At 46.9% G+C, this 15,035-nt stretch overlaps 7 protein-coding genes across 7 annotated transcripts; 5 read left to right on the top strand and 2 right to left on the bottom strand.

Annotated features, from left to right (window-relative positions):
- Positions 1–126: 126 nt before the first annotated feature.
- Positions 127–1,751, top strand: ASPGLDRAFT_142910 (deoxycytidine monophosphate deaminase; the record flags this gene model as incomplete). Its single annotated transcript, XM_022541778.1, has 7 exons — positions 127–148; positions 216–564; positions 625–986; positions 1,052–1,184; positions 1,246–1,333; positions 1,384–1,434; positions 1,489–1,751. 7 exons carry the CDS (start codon positions 127–129, stop codon positions 1,540–1,542), a joined length of 1,059 nt encoding a protein of 352 aa, XP_022404715.1. The 3' UTR covers positions 1,543–1,751.
- A 116-nt stretch (positions 1,752–1,867) lies between these two features.
- On the top strand, positions 1,868–3,823 carry ASPGLDRAFT_43138 (imidazoleglycerol-phosphate synthase). The gene is made up of 3 exons (XM_022545754.1): positions 1,868–2,072; positions 2,132–3,577; positions 3,632–3,823. Exons 1-3 carry the CDS (start codon positions 1,950–1,952, stop codon positions 3,719–3,721), a joined length of 1,659 nt encoding a protein of 552 aa, XP_022404716.1. The 5' UTR covers positions 1,868–1,949; the 3' UTR covers positions 3,722–3,823.
- A 992-nt stretch (positions 3,824–4,815) lies between these two features.
- On the top strand, positions 4,816–6,921 carry ASPGLDRAFT_118638 (cleavage polyadenylation factor subunit MPE1; the record flags this gene model as incomplete). The annotated part of the gene is made up of 4 exons (XM_022539973.1): positions 4,816–4,987; positions 5,109–5,409; positions 5,464–5,564; positions 5,621–6,921. The coding sequence occupies 4 exons, from the start codon at positions 4,816–4,818 to the stop codon at positions 6,919–6,921; spliced, it is 1,875 nt and encodes a 624-aa protein (XP_022404717.1).
- A 496-nt stretch (positions 6,922–7,417) lies between these two features.
- On the bottom strand, positions 7,418–7,844 carry ASPGLDRAFT_119065 (uncharacterized protein; the record flags this gene model as incomplete). Its single annotated transcript, XM_022540015.1, has 2 exons — positions 7,418–7,615; positions 7,671–7,844. The coding sequence occupies 2 exons, from the start codon at positions 7,842–7,844 to the stop codon at positions 7,418–7,420; spliced, it is 372 nt and encodes a 123-aa protein (XP_022404718.1).
- A 370-nt stretch (positions 7,845–8,214) lies between these two features.
- ASPGLDRAFT_22819 (uncharacterized protein) lies at positions 8,215–10,332 on the top strand (the record flags this gene model as incomplete). Its single annotated transcript, XM_022543222.1, has 3 exons — positions 8,215–8,371; positions 8,509–8,899; positions 9,537–10,332. The coding sequence occupies 3 exons, from the start codon at positions 8,215–8,217 to the stop codon at positions 10,330–10,332; spliced, it is 1,344 nt and encodes a 447-aa protein (XP_022404719.1).
- A 328-nt stretch (positions 10,333–10,660) lies between these two features.
- On the bottom strand, positions 10,661–12,108 carry ASPGLDRAFT_32497 (SHNi-TPR domain-containing protein; the record flags this gene model as incomplete). The annotated part of the gene is made up of 2 exons (XM_022544178.1): positions 10,661–10,957; positions 11,023–12,108. 2 exons carry the CDS (start codon positions 12,106–12,108, stop codon positions 10,661–10,663), a joined length of 1,383 nt encoding a protein of 460 aa, XP_022404720.1.
- Positions 12,109–12,333: 225 nt separating this feature from the next.
- Positions 12,334–14,913, top strand: ASPGLDRAFT_43144 (DNA polymerase epsilon noncatalytic subunit). Its single transcript, XM_022545755.1, has one exon. The coding sequence runs from the start codon at positions 12,496–12,498 to the stop codon at positions 14,788–14,790; it is 2,295 nt and encodes a 764-aa protein (XP_022404721.1). The 5' UTR covers positions 12,334–12,495; the 3' UTR covers positions 14,791–14,913.
- The last annotated feature ends 122 nt before the right edge of the window (positions 14,914–15,035 follow it).

Genomic DNA, 15,035 nt, shown 5'->3' on the forward strand with positions numbered 1-15,035 from the left:
GAGGTAGCCAGGGAAGTAACCCAGCCATTGTGACGCTTCCCTCTTCACATGCTCAATTTCGCATCCATTTTCTCTACACGTGGACAGAATCTCAATTATTACGGTCATTTCGCCAAATTCCTGAAAATGCTTATTGGCTTATGTGGAGGTTAGCAGTATCTGGCAGCAGGAATCTCTCTTAACAGAACAGTACATGGACTGATAAAGTACTGAAGGCATATGCTCTGGCAAGCATGCCATTGCAGAATACTTGACTCAGCACCAAGGTTTTCATTTGCTTGGACTGAAAAATAGAAATTACCCCCAAATGAGTGATGAGCCAGGAAATCGTGTTCAGTTACAATCCTCCGAGGCTAGCGGACAGGGTAATGCGCCGTCAGCGGAGGTAGTATTTGAGAATGTCGATTTGCTTCTAGAATTCGTAACCAAGAGATGGCGGGAATTCTGGGTCACAACCGACATCTGGGATGGCGCCACGTTGGATCGCCTCATTCAGCGACCCTTCTTTCTTCTCGTGAGTGTTGATGCACCGGTTAGTCTCCGATGGAAGCGGTTCACGGACAGGTCAGCTACCAGAAACAGTCTCGTGTTGTGGTTAGCCATGTGACTGACATCTTACTGTAGATGCCGGGAAAGACAAATCGAGACTCCAGCTCTTGAGGAATTTGTTATCTGGAACGACAGGCACTTGTATGACAGGGATATCGGTCGTGCCTATTTGACTGATCGAGCGCAAGCTCGATTGTTTAACTCATCGTCATCCCTTGACGAATTGCATGCTGCTCTAAAGACACTTGACCTAGCTGACGAGCAACGTTTACGACCAAATTGGGACCAGTATTTTATGCAGCTTGCATCTCTTGCTGCGCAGAGGAGCAATTGTATGAAGAGGAGAGTGGGATGCGTCCTTGTTCGAGAACGTCGCGTCATCAGTACGGGGTATAATGGGACCCCTCGGCATCTGAAGAATTGCAATGAAGGTGGATGTACGAATCCTTACTATCTTCCCAGAAATCGAAGACAATGGGATATTTTACTTACATTTCGGTAGGTCCGAGATGTAACTGTGGTGCAGGGGGAGGCGTTGGTCTTTCAACCTGTCTTTGTATCCATGCGGAGGAAAATGCGTTGCTGGAGGCTGGGAAAGAGCGTATACGAGAGGGGGCAATCCTTTACTGCGACACGTGAGATTTCCTGATAGTTTTCGCTTGCTTGTCATAGGCTGACCTTCCAAACTGAATAAAGTTGCCCTTGCCTGACCTGCACTGTCAAGATTGCTCAGGTTGGGATCTTCGAAGTTGTATATTCACAGGGCTACAATATGGACCAAGAGGTGGGTTTCTGGCATCTTGCCTGTTGGGGTTGAGCTAATACGGCTGATAGAGTGCTGCAATTCTTGAATCTGCTGGCGTGCGACTTAGGCAGTTCTCTCCAGTAAGACCCCTGACCTCTTATTCATGCTCTAAGGCTGATCCGGTCCTCCCGTAGCCTCGGAATGGACTTATCTATCTCCAAAACCTAGAGAACACCAGGCCCGAATAAGTTGCGCCATAATCCCAAGGAAAACCTCGAGGGTGTGTATAAATCGGTTATTGCATCGAAGACGAAACTTTTGTTGTTGAAATTTGATGTACGCCTTGGAAGATATAGATACATCATTGCCAATACTCAGTACAGTCAGAGAGTCAAAATTCATTACAGGGGCTATTGTTATTTAGTAGCATTGATTCTACAAATTTCGTACCGGGAAGGGACAAAAAAAAAAAAAAAAAAAAAAAAAAAAATAAGTATGACTCAGCTCCTATGCCATGGTCACGGTGGGGTACAGCACCCCTCATGAGGACATAATTTTTCCCCTGTCTATAATCATTTTGTAATTGTACCTCTCCTTGCTCTTTTCTTATTTTATCCTAGGGTGATAGGACTCAGTGTCTAAATTTTTCACTGCCATGCCGACTGTTCACCTTCTTGACTATGTTGCTGGGAATGTCCGCTCCCTAGTCAACGCGATTAACAAGGTTGGATATGAAGTCGAATGGGTCAGGTCGCCGAGTGATTTGAAAAATGCTGAGGTGAGTGCCTAATTCTTCTACTTGTGCACGAAAGTTGGCACTGACCTTTGGTGTAATAGAAACTCATTTTGCCTGGCGTTGGCCATTTCGGCCACTGTCTTTCGCAGTTAGCGGAGGGGGGTTACTTGGAGCATATCAGACAGCATATAGAGTCAGGGAAACCTTTCATGGGCATCTGCGTGGGATTACAGGCCCTCTTTAACGGATCTGAAGAGGACCCCGATGTTCCTGGAATGGGCTTGATCCCAATGCGAATGAAAAGGTTCGATGCTACCACGAAAAGTGTACCACATATCGGGTGGAACTCTGCCGTCAACACCAGTAGCGGCAATTCAGACAATCAAACGTTTTACGGACTGAACCCAGAGAGCAAGTATTACTACGTGCATTCGTACGCAGCGCTATATGAAGCTGGAATTCTTGAGAAGGATGGCTGGTCGGTTGCTACGGCCACGTACAAGGACGAGGAATTCATTGGAGCGGTAGCAAGAGGGAATATATTTGCGACTCAATTTCACCCTGAAAAGAGCGGACAGGCTGGGCTCCGTACGCTCCGTGCGTTCTTGAATGGGGACCAAGGCCAATCGCTCAAACAAACTTCGACAACCGGGAGAAAAGAGGATGGCTTGACACGCAGAATCATCGCATGCCTTGACGTTCGTACGAATGATGCTGGTGATCTTGTCGTCACGAAAGGTGACCAATATGATGTCCGAGAGAAAAGTGGCGTTGACGCTGGAGGCCAAGTAAGGAATTTGGGAAAGCCTGTTGATATGGCCAAGAAATATTACGAGCAAGGGGCCGATGAAGTCACTTTCCTGAACATCACGTCTTTCAGGAACTGCCCGCTCGTGGACACCCCGATGTTGGAAATCCTGCGAAGAGCATCGGAGACCGTGTTTGTGCCGTTGACAATTGGAGGTGGCGTCAAGGATACTGTTGACACAGATGGTACCCATTTTTCAGCTCTCCATGTCGCGACCATGTATTTCAAATCCGGCGCTGACAAAGTCAGCATTGGCTCTGATGCAGTCACTGCAGCAGAGGAATTCTATGAGGCTGGTGAACGGTTGTCTGGTCAGACAGCCATAGAAACAATATCAAAGGCCTATGGAAACCAAGCAGTGGTTGTGAGCGTTGACCCGAAACGTGTATACGTTAGCAGACCCGAAGACACGAGCCACCACACTATAAAAACGAAGTACCCGAACGCTGCTGGACAGGATTATTGTTGGTATCAATGTACCATCAAAGGTGGAAGGGAGAGCCGCGATCTCGATGTCCGGCAGTTAGTGAAAGCTGTGGAGGCAATGGGTGCTGGGGAAATCCTTCTCAACTGCATCGATAAAGACGGAAGCAACAGTGGATTCGACCTAGAGCTAATTAATGATGTGAAGGCTGCAATTAAGATACCTGTCATCGCATCAAGTGGTGCTGGCGTTCCTGACCACTTTGCAGAGGTTTTTAAGAACACAACAACTGATGCAGCCCTAGGTGCAGGCATGGTAAGCTCCACAATCTACCTACGTGCTTTTCTCACCAACATTAACATCATTCAGTTTCACCGTGAAGAATATACAGTCAGCGCCGTCAAGGATCATTTGAAGAGCAAAGGACTTCTCATTCGAGACTTCGAAACCGATTCCTGACTTTCTAGCCATGAGTTGTATAGTAGTATTTCCGTGAATAGAGACATTTAGAGTTTTAACTATGATAGATTATCATGAAATTATGAAAGCATTCCTTTAGCACACTCGAAAGGCGGTCGAATAAGCGGTGACTACACAGATAAGCTCTTGTCATGTGACTTCAACCGACTTGCCACGAACAGAGTTTATCAAATCCGCGTCTATTCTGCACTTCAGTCCTATCTCACATTGGGGGTACCACGACGACATTGCAGACAGACATAGCGTCTTCATTTCTCTCGGCCTTGCTCTGTTTGAGAACGATATTTTCGCGAGTATCCGTCCCTTTCAGCCTGCTTACCCAGATCTATTACCCCCTACCGACCATACGACAGTCGATTTCACTGGAAAAAGACACGCGCTTCGCATATAATCATTACCGGAGTGCCTTCCTTTTCTACACCTAGGCTCCTGCTTAACCAATCGCCTATTGCTTATCAAATCGGAGATTGCACAAAGTCTAACATCTCTTGGAGCTTCTCTGAGAGTTGAGAGTAACAGGTTGCCAGCTTTGGTTGCGAGTGAAGAGGCTAGAGCTTCTTTTTTGTTTCATCTTATTCTTCGCATTTCTATTGCTTTCCTCTCCCCTTTACACCCCCCATTTCCTTCAAAACCATCTCCATATCTATTTGCATTCTTGTATCCACCAAGCTTCATCTTGTTTTGTATACAGTGATTTGAACACTTACCGTCCACCAAGAGATTTTCTTCTCTTACTCTCACTTTTTTCTTCTTTTCTAAATTTGTCAGTTCGCGAAGTCTCGTCGATACCTAGGTCATCGGGCTTCCGGCCTGTTGAGCTGTTGAGGATTTGATAAGGGAACTGCTGTACAAGGCTGCGTCGGCTTGGTCATATTTTTCCCAGGTCATAGTCTATTATCGGCGATTTGCCAGCCCTTCCCACTGCTTTTTGTGTTCCTCTTCATGGTCGTTTGTATCCTGCTTTCAAAGTGGTTTTTTTCTTTTCTTTTCTTTTCTTTTCTCTCTCTCATTTTTTTTTTCTCCTGATCTAATTACACTCGCAAACGGTTTCATTGGACGTGCAATTGAATACAATGTCATCCTCTGTTCACTTCAAGTTCAAATCTCAAAAAGAGCCCTCGCGGGTAACATTTGATGGCACCGGTATCTCTGTCTTCGAATTGAAACGAGAAATTATCAATCAGAGTAGGCTGGGCGATGGGTCTGACTTCGAATTGTCAATTTATAACGAAGACACTGGAGAGGGTAAGTTCTGTTTATATGACAGACTGATGATCTTTGCTATCTGCGTATTGATTCGTTCCCCGGCTCTTTTCTTTCCATCACCCCTTCCCTCTTTTTAGGCCTAACTAATAATGAAATGCAGAGTACGATGATGACACAACAATCATTCCTCGCTCGACCTCCGTGACAGCTCGAAGGCTCCCTGCCGCGCGACCCGGAAAGGGTGGAGCTGCTCGCTATGTATCTGGAAAGATGCCTGTTAATGCACGCAGTGCGCCGCGGAATGATCAATCTGTATCAAGCCGAGCAACCCCAGGTGCTAGCCACACAGTCAATACCAGCGTCTTGGAGCTCAATAATGCGCAGACGGAAGATGAGAAGATCAATGCGCTTTTCAACTTGCAAGCCAACCAATGGAAGGAACAGCAGCAAGAGATGGCCAAGTGAGCGCATACCCTGTCACATGCATGTTTACATACTAAGAAATTAATGACTAGTGCTACGCCCGTCCCTTTCGGTCGTGGAAGAGGAAAACCAGTGAATGTCCCTGATCATCCTCCGCCTCCAGGGTACCTTTGCTACCGTTGCCGTGAGAAAGGTTTGTTTGAGAATGTTCAACAATGGCTGTAGCAATATATTGACCGGTGATTTTAGGTCATTGGATACAAGCATGCCCCACGAATAATGACCCGAAGTTTGATGGCAAGTATAGAGTAAAACGTTCAACCGGAATACCTCGTTCTCTTCAGACTAAAGTTGAGAAACCGGAATCTCTCACGGTGGACGGCTCGAATGAAGATCTGAAGAATACGGGCGTTATGGTCAATGCCGATGGCGATTTTGTCATTGCAAAGCCTGACAAAGCAGCTTGGGAATTGTATCAGGAGAAAGCTAAAGCGTCAGCAGCGGCTGCAGCTGAAGCAGCAGCAGCAGAGTACAGTAAAGAACTACAAGCTCGTGGTCTGGAGTGCCCGATCGATAAACGTATGTTTCTGGAACCAACGAAGACACCATGCTGCCAGAAAACATACTGCAATGATTGCATCACAAATGCTCTGATTGAAAGCGACTTTGTCTGCCCCAGTTGTGCAACAGAAGGTGTTCTGCTCGATAACCTTTCCTTGGACCATGAAGCTGTTTCCGAGATCAAAGCATATGAGGCCGAACGCGCGGATTTGAAAAAAGAAAAAGAGAAGCAGCAAATAGCCCAGGATGGGAAACCTATCAATAAGGAGCCCTCGGACCAAGGCAAAGACTCGATCGCAGGGTCATCATCTCCTGTTCCCGCCGGTGAAATCACGCAAGGGCAGTCCAAGAAAAGACCAGCGGAGGACCAGGCTAGCCGAGCGGAATCCGGAGATTCGAATCAAAATTCATCGACGAAGAAGCAAAAACCCGATGACAACAGAAGTTCCACGGAGCCGCAAAACGTACAAAACAACGAGTCTCAAGCTAGCTTTCCTTCGCTCCCTTTCAATCAACAGATGCCTTTCGGCAATTTCGGGTTCGTGCAAGGTACAGGCATGCCAGCAATGTCTTTTCAAGATTCAGGATTTGCCAATGATGGAATGGCATTCATGAACCCTATGGGCGGTTTCTCCAATAACATGGATATGACCTGGAACCCCATGAATGCCATGAACTTTAATTCACTTCAGAGTGGTATCTATTCCGACCAGGTTAACAATGGTTTCGGGGCACCCAATATGTACAATGGTACTGGAGAGCCGACTATGCCCATGTTTCCTATGAATCAAATGGCAGGTCCAATGCAACAAAATCGAGGATTTCAGCAGGGACCAGGAATGGGCCACTTTCTTAACCAACAACGAACAAGCTTCAGTACGCCTTATGCCAGGGAAGAAGATACGGCATATTTCCGTCAACCTGTCAATCCACAACGGCACCAAGCAAGGCATCGGAGAATCAGGCCAAGTGATTACCGGGAACTTTGAGACCACTAAGTTGTGGGCTTCATTACTTTTCTGTCGATTCCTAAAGTTTATGCTACAGCCTAGGAGTTTGGAGGTGTTTTATCGAATTTGCATATGTTCCCTTTCCACTTTCTTCTTTTCCTTTTCCCATCATTCCTTTTTCTGTATACTCTTTGCATGAAAGGGCATAGGGAATGGATGCATTTTTATTAGTACTGTATATACTGCAATCGCATGGTTTTGTTCTTTTTTCTAAAAATCACTACCTATAACCAAAATATCACTCACTAGGCTTTCAAGCATCCCAACCAGTCAGTAGTTAGTCCCGGTTATTTCCAAGGGCTTTCCTTGTGAATTAGATAGTATCAAAGGGTCCGTTGAAGAGATGAAGAGAGTGGAAAAGGTAAGGCTTCCCTGTCTAATTAAGTGCATGGATGCCCACAGTTGTCTATCCAGAAATTCTTAAACTGCAAGATAATAAGATCAGTGGATGCTTGGAAAAAGTGCAGTACAAGATTCACAAACCTAAATGGCTAGGTAGAAGGAAGTTTGCAATTCCCTCTTTAATCATATACTCATGGCCACAATCCCCACATATTAACTTTCCTTCCATGACCTGAATCTCCAAGAGTAGTTTGTGCAGGTCTCTCAGAATCTGCTCATTGTTTAAAGCATCATCATTAGGTTTGGTGTTTGAGATATTAGAGAAACCAAGCTATGCAAGCATTGTTAGTACAGTATGAGAATTCAAGACAGGTGTAATAGCTTACTTCATTAGCAGTTATCTGAAGCTTGTCCCAATCAAGCCGAGGAATAATATTCTGTATGAATTCAGCCTGAAAATCCAGCTCCTGGAGTTCAAGTTTGGCATCACGAAAATGAAGTGGAAAGGATTTGCAGTCTTTGACAGCACATGTTATAAAATTGGCAGTAACTACTTTCATTTTGTCCAAGTAATCACTGGGAAGAGATAATAAAAGAAGAGGGAAAAAAAAAAAAAAAAAAAAAAGATATTTTCTGTATTCCGTAGAGAGAAGAAAATATTGGGACGGAGATGCTAACTATCAATTCCGAGCCATGTCATGCCTGAGGCATATAGCTCAGGTGACAGTCAGGCTTCTTTTCCGTACCACGACCTAACGTAACCTCCAAGAAATCACCACCCAACCCAGACGCAGTTTATAATCTCGCCATTCCGAATATAGCCTCTCTGTCTACCGTTGCTCACTCCGAGACCTGTCGCTTATCATCAAACCTCAAATCAAACTTGTTCTTAAACTAATACATCGTCTCCCTGGAAAAGAAACCTCCATCATGGCGAAATATCTCAAAAATAACAGTAGTAATCGCAACCAATTTCAGCAGTTCATCAACAAGGCCTCCCAGACTAGTGTTCTTGCAAGCTGTTACAGTGTGACTGAGCCGACCTCAGCAGTCAAGGGCTTCCACTACTGCACTACGACGGGGACCGGTATGGCTTTCTTCTTCTCCCTCCCCCTATCTCTTTCTCTCTTTGCTATTGCTACCTCATCTAAATTTCAACTGCATGCTGACGCCCACCTTGATTTTGCCTGTAGGGTCACAGTGGTATCCCTGAGGTCCCTTCAGGATCGAAGCCCCCTTCTTTAAGTCCTCCCTTCGATACAACCGTCCGCTCGGGAATGGAGAGCATATGGCCAGGAATTAGTCTGCCAGAATACAGAAGGGAGGCAGCGCACACCATCTCGGGAGAGTGTGAGAGGCTCTTCTGCGACACACTGTCCGCGATGCTCCATGGTGAGAGGAGACTCGCGCGACAGGAGTTGCTTGAGGTGGGTGCGTGCCAAGCTAATCAGCAGGGCCATAATAGACAAGAATATAAGCGCGTCCAATCGTGGGTGGAAATGTGGGATTACACAAGCGATGCTATTTATCGAGGCTTTGTGACAGAGACGAGCGGCGAGCGAACATTGTTCGTCTTCTTCGAAGATAATGCATTGGGACATGGTCTCAAAAGCGGGTAAGTGATCATTTGTCCGGCTGGTTCATTGCCCTGAAGGCCGTTTCGGCATTGAACCTTGGAGTGGCATTATGGCATTTGCTAACCCATAAAATGGCAGACTAATCGCACTCTTCGAGCTTGCTGGTATGTCTGCTTTTGGCTGTTCTCAGATCGTTGCTTGCATCCAGCGTTCGCAAGATACAGCTGAACTTGAAGTTGTGAGAAACCTGGGGTGGTGTGGGTTTAACTTGACGACATTGGGACCTTGGCTTTCTGAAGACTGTAGCGCATCTACGATTAGTTCCAAGTGGATCTTCTTGTGCGCTGAAGTCTAGCCATATATTTCTTTTATCTCTTTGTTCTATGGTTTTTTTGTGTTATCTTGTGGGAGGAAATGTTCTCCAGGAGATACAGTATGTTGATATTTCTATCTGCATTAATATTGTATTTGTTTCTCTTCTCTATCATGTAGTAATAGTAGATACATGGATATGTACAAATACAGATTAGTACATAGTACGGAGTACAGCGGGGAGCAACCGAGAAACGTATTACCTTACCTAGTTAGCGTGGCTCCATTGCGGCGGCCCGGTAGATCCACCTTCGTACCTTGTCATAGTATGATCTCAGCATGATGCATGCCCTGTAACCCCAGATACTACTCTGTACATTCAACTTCGCCCTATTCATACAGAGAGGCTTCACCAGGGCAGACCACCCAACCAGCAATTATGCCGAACGCACATCATTTCAATCTTCCCCTGATTCCGAAATTCCTGCTTCCGCCCACAGTGTTCCGCTCACGACAGAGTGCGGGGTGTGATTCTTCTCAGCCCAACGATCACGATCTTTCGAAAAGTGAAAAGTATCTAGATGGTCATGTGTCATATCTTCGTTGCTCCCGCTGTGCAGCAGATATTTGCTTGGCTTCTCAGATCGTCAGCAAAGGTTTCAATGGTCAGCATGGCCGTGCCTACCTTGTCTCCCCGGAGCCCGTTGCCAGTGCAGTTTCCGTGAGCGCATCATCCTCACCAACCATCTCGCTACCGAATACCATCCTGCAGAAGCCTGTGTGGCGCCAGTTGGTTACAGGGGGGCATACCGTCAGTGATATGAGCTGTGCTTCCTGCGGGAGTGTGCTTGGTTGGAAGTATGTTGCTGCTGATGAGGAATCGCAGCGATACAAAGTCGGCAAATTCATTTTGGAAACCAAGAAGATCACGGCATCATCTTGCTGGGAATCCCCTCCAAGAAACATCGGTTCCGCTGCACCATTTGGCACCGTTAATTCCGGGAATTCGGGTACAAAACTTGATGAAGATACAAGTTTTGACAGCCAAGATGAGGATGAGTGCGAGGACTTATTTGCCGGGATCTGGAATCCTGATTTGGCTATGCGTCGAAGGAGTCGCAAGCCTAACCATCGTTCCACAGTGTTCGGTCTTGGTTGACGACCTGGCGGTATTGTTCTGCATTATGTGACTTTTAGTTCTACCTGGTACATAATGACGCCGGGTCGTCGCCTGATACTAGTGGCCATATCATAATCGCCATGCCTGAATTACATATAATCGAGGCGATAAACATTAATGTATAATAACAAAGGCATGAAAATGGGACCATTCTTTCGTTTCAAGATCTTTGAACCCAGGCCACAAGAAAATGAACATAAAGATTAAACGGACACTGCGAGCCTTGGTAAAGCCTTTTTATGGGTATCATCCCGATCATCCCGATCAATTCTCTAAAAACCATTCCTCTAACATCCTCTCGGCCCGCCTAAGATTTATCAACGTTGCCATCGCTCACTCGCGCCCGTTTCACGTCATTACCTTGAGAAGATTGTTCAACAGGCCGCTTATTGCTGGAATCCGGTTTCTGAGAAGACTGGCCACTAGCGGGCTTTCGTTTAACAAACGCGGACAAGTCCGTTGCGCTCTTCGTCGCTGCATCCAACCGCGCTGTCTGTTCAGCAGTAGATTGGCCTACAATTTGACCGAGGATGCCTTTGAGGACAGCCTCGTCACTCCGCTCTTGTTCTTCAATCAACACCGGTGGACGCCGGAGATCAATAAGCTGTAGGCAAGAAGACACGTATAAGCCATTGATCAGTCATGAGATAGAGAGTATATTGAACTCACCCTTTGCTCCATGTCTGCGACTATCTCCTTCACATTATCAATCCTCCTCTTCAGCGCTGTTGCTTTGTCCTCATCTGGGGCATCATCACCATCCAATCTCTTTTGTTCTTGAATCATCTGAGCTTGACAGCTTTCAATAGCCTTCTCCATTTGGACCACCGCCTCCTTCCTCATCTCTTCATCCACTTTGCTTTGGCTATGGCTATCTTGTTCATCAAATTCTTCCGTCTTACTGACGGCGCCGAATTCCAAGGCGAGAGAAAGTTTGTAATGGCATTCGGCGACGGCGGGATCTTCCATGGGGAATAAGGCCAGCCTCAAATCAAGCGCCGTTCTGAGATCCGTGACAGCATCCAGAAATCTTTCTCCTTCAAGCGAGATTTCAGCTTGTAAGTCGTACGTATCCGCAAGGCGTTCTTTGAGTTGTTTATTTTCGGACGGCACTTCCGTTGATTTTCCTTTCTCGTCACTTTCTTCCGCCGCACTCAATTTCTTCTGGTAGAGTACACGGGCGAGATCGAGCACCTCAAAAGCATTGGCAAAATCATCCTCGTCCTCATCGCCAGCATCGGCCTGTGCGCCTTCATCTTCCTCTTCCTCTTCCGACTCGTCAAAGTTCTCGTCGCCAGTAAACTGGAAGAATGGCGTATTTTGTTTCTCAGATTGCTCTTTTTCATTAGCACCGGCCTCCTTTTTAGCCGCGCCATTCGCCACGGCGCTTTGAATAAGGTTGTCGCTTGCTGACGTCGATCCAACAGACGTAGAGCTTTCGGTAGTTACAGCATTTGACTGCGCATGTGGCTCACCCGCCACTTTAGCTCCGAGTACATCGCTTTTGCTGACAGCAACATTATATAGCGCTTTGCCGTAAGCGAACAATAGGTCTGCATTATCAAGCGACATTTCCCCATTCAAATCTGCTTGGAGCTCTGTGGCCTCGGAGTAAAGCTCAGCAGCTGCATTGTGGTCTTTGATGGCGTCTTTCGCAGCAGCTCGAGTAACCAATTCTCCCAACCGCGTTCGTTGTTCTTCGGCGTTGTTCGTCATAGGAGCCATATACAACCCCGGCCGCTCAGTATCAGTCATGGTGGACGTTTTCTTCCTTTTATAGTCACAGCGTTTCGTCTCGGCGATGCGACAAACCAAGATATTTAAGAAAGGCAGGAATGTATGAGAATTGCGCGAGTCTTGATGAAGAAACTAGTCGACGGTTGTAGTATTAATTATCCGCTCCGTCGCGGGTCGCGTGCCCGCACGTGGTGTCGCGTCTTGACTCTCGTCACATGTTTTACTTCTTTACTCCGTAGTTGACATGAATATGAAGTTGCGAATGATCCCAACTACAGAGTTATTTTCAATATCATTCCCTTAAAAGTCGCTTTCCTCAATTGGTGCCAAGGCAATATTCTGCTGGGCTATTCTCCCCCAGCGTCTTTCCCAAACAATCGCTGGAATACAGGCGGGCAAGCCAAGATGGACAGGACACCGCGCATGAGTTCTCGTATCCCGACAGAATCGGATCCTGTGCCATCATCGTCGCCTGGGTTTGGCACACCGGTTCACCCCTTTCGAATAACAAAATCTACAAATGGTCCCACGAAGGCGCCTATCCTGCCTATCTTGCTCCCTCCCTCCACCCTTCGGCCTGTGGCCTTTCGCACTTTTACTCGGAAGCATAACTTGACTATATCGTCATCTGCACTTCAAACGCTAGCAAGCTTTGTTGGGAAAAACTGCGGTTCAGGATGGCGCGAAGAAGGACTCGCAGAGCGAGTTTTGGACGAGGTAGCCAAAAGCTGGAAGAAGGCTGGAGGCGGTGTTATCGTTGAAGAAGGCAAGGGGGCCTCGCTGAAGGCCATCTTGCAGACCTTGGAGGGTAGTATGAGCGGTGGAAGAGTTATTACCGGGAAGGCCGCCGACGAGAGAACTATACCGATTCTCAACAGGAATGGAGACTCCGAATTGGGCCGTGATGGCTTACAGCCATCATTAGTCTCAGCGAAGGCTATTGAGGATCAAGAGGACGACGAAACTGAAGTTTCGCTTCACCCAAGAAGTTGGATCAAAGTTATTGGAGCTTTTGACCTTCCGCGTCTGACTTACAATGTCGACAAGAAGTATTTCGAAGCCATAAGGGCTAAACCAACTTTGTTCCCACCATCTGCCCACAAAACCACTCTTTTCCGGGACCGCTATAATATTATATATCAGCGCCTACTCCGTAACGAGTCATTCCAGACTTCCTTGGGCTCTTCTGGTTCCTCTCTGCAAAGATCATCATCAACGTTTGCCCCCCAGCAGTGCTACAAACTGACCCAGATTGCGAATTTGCTGGGCAGGAGTGGTACATCACATTTGCTTTTGGGGATGCTTTCTGTCTCCCCTGCTGGGGATCTCTCCCTCACCGACTTGACGGGAAGTGTCGCGTTGGACTTGGGCCATGCACGTATGATCCCTGAAGATGGTGCTTGGTTTGCGCCTGGGATGATTGTACTAGTCGACGGCATTTACGAAGAGGAAGAGAATATTCGGGGCTCGATTCTTGGGGGGAATAGTGGAATTGGAGGTGCCATAGGAGGGAAATTTGTTGGTGTTTCTATTTGCGGCCCTCCTTGCGAACGAAGGGAGATCTCTCTAGGGACAAGTACCCAGCAAAGCAGTGGAGAGGTTAGCTCCAGCGGCGGCTTTGGGTGGATCGACTTTCTGGGCGTTGGGAGCGAACGTGCACGTGGTTCGCGTATGCGGAAAATTCAAGCTAGATGCATACATGATGATCAAGAGGGTTCTGAAACCCCAACTCGGCCTAAGATGGCAATTCTGGGCGAGGTAAATCTGGACGACATGAAGACTTTGGATGCGTTAAGGAGGATTTTCAACCTGTACAATGACCTCCCCCTAACGGAACGCCCGCTCGTTTTTGTTCTCATCGGAAACTTCGTCCAAAAGGCCATAATTAATGGGGGAGGTCAAGCGGGCAGCATTGAGTACAAAGAATATTTCGACTCGCTTGCCCTAGTCCTGTCCGAGTTTCCGATGCTGCTACAACATTCTACGTTCATATTTGTTCCAGGCGATAATGACCCGTGGGCGTCTGCTTTCTCAGCCGGTGCAGTGTCTACAGTTCCTCGGCAAGCAATTCCGGAATTATTCACCTCGAGAGTAAGACGTGCATTCGCCATGGCCAATGCCGAAGCAGAGCGCTCTGACTCGGCTGAGCCACCTGGCGAAGCTATCTGGACTTCCAACCCATGTCGATTTACCTTGTTTGGGCCGGTGCACGATATTGCCGTCTTTCGGGATGATATCTCAGGAAGGCTGCGACGCGGCGCAGTGAGCACTAAACCGGACACTGACGAGCCTGATATCACGATGAGCGAGGACCCAGCAACCAATGCCGACCCCCTAACATTAGAAGAGGGGCCTGAATCTGCACAACAAGGAGGTACGAATTCAGGTTCGCCATCACCTGCTGTGCTCATGGCTCGGAAACTGGTCAAAACTATACTAGATCAAGGAACATTGTCACCATTCCCGCTTTCGTTGCGACCTGTTTTATGGGATTATGCATCTTCTTTGCAATTGTACCCATTGCCAACTGCAGCCATACTGGCAGATGCGGAGGCTGCACCATTCTCTGTAACCTATGAAGGTTGCCATATTATGAATCCTGGAAGATTGGTTCCTGAAGGCGAGCTGTCTTCGGTAGTTAGATGGGTTGAATATGACATCCTGAAGAACCGAGGGAGGGTGAAACAGGATCGCTTTTAGGCCATTGTTACGCTTTTCGTTTATGGAGATGACGACTTATTATTCTCACGATAGAACTCTACCTGAAACGATAATTACCTATGAAGATACCAATTTGAAAGAACTCGGATTCATGTAAATATTATGGGATATAAAGTAAGAATTCCATTTTACATGTTAAAAAAAAAAAAAAAAAAAAAGAAAAAGAAAAAGAAACAAAGAAAAAGAAAATGCATAACATGCCGCCTACGGCAACATAGAACGCC

Source organism: Aspergillus glaucus (assembly GCF_001890805.1).
Source record: "Aspergillus glaucus CBS 516.65 unplaced genomic scaffold ASPGLscaffold_3, whole genome shotgun sequence".
Lineage (NCBI taxonomy): Eukaryota > Fungi > Ascomycota > Eurotiomycetes > Eurotiales > Aspergillaceae > Aspergillus > Aspergillus glaucus.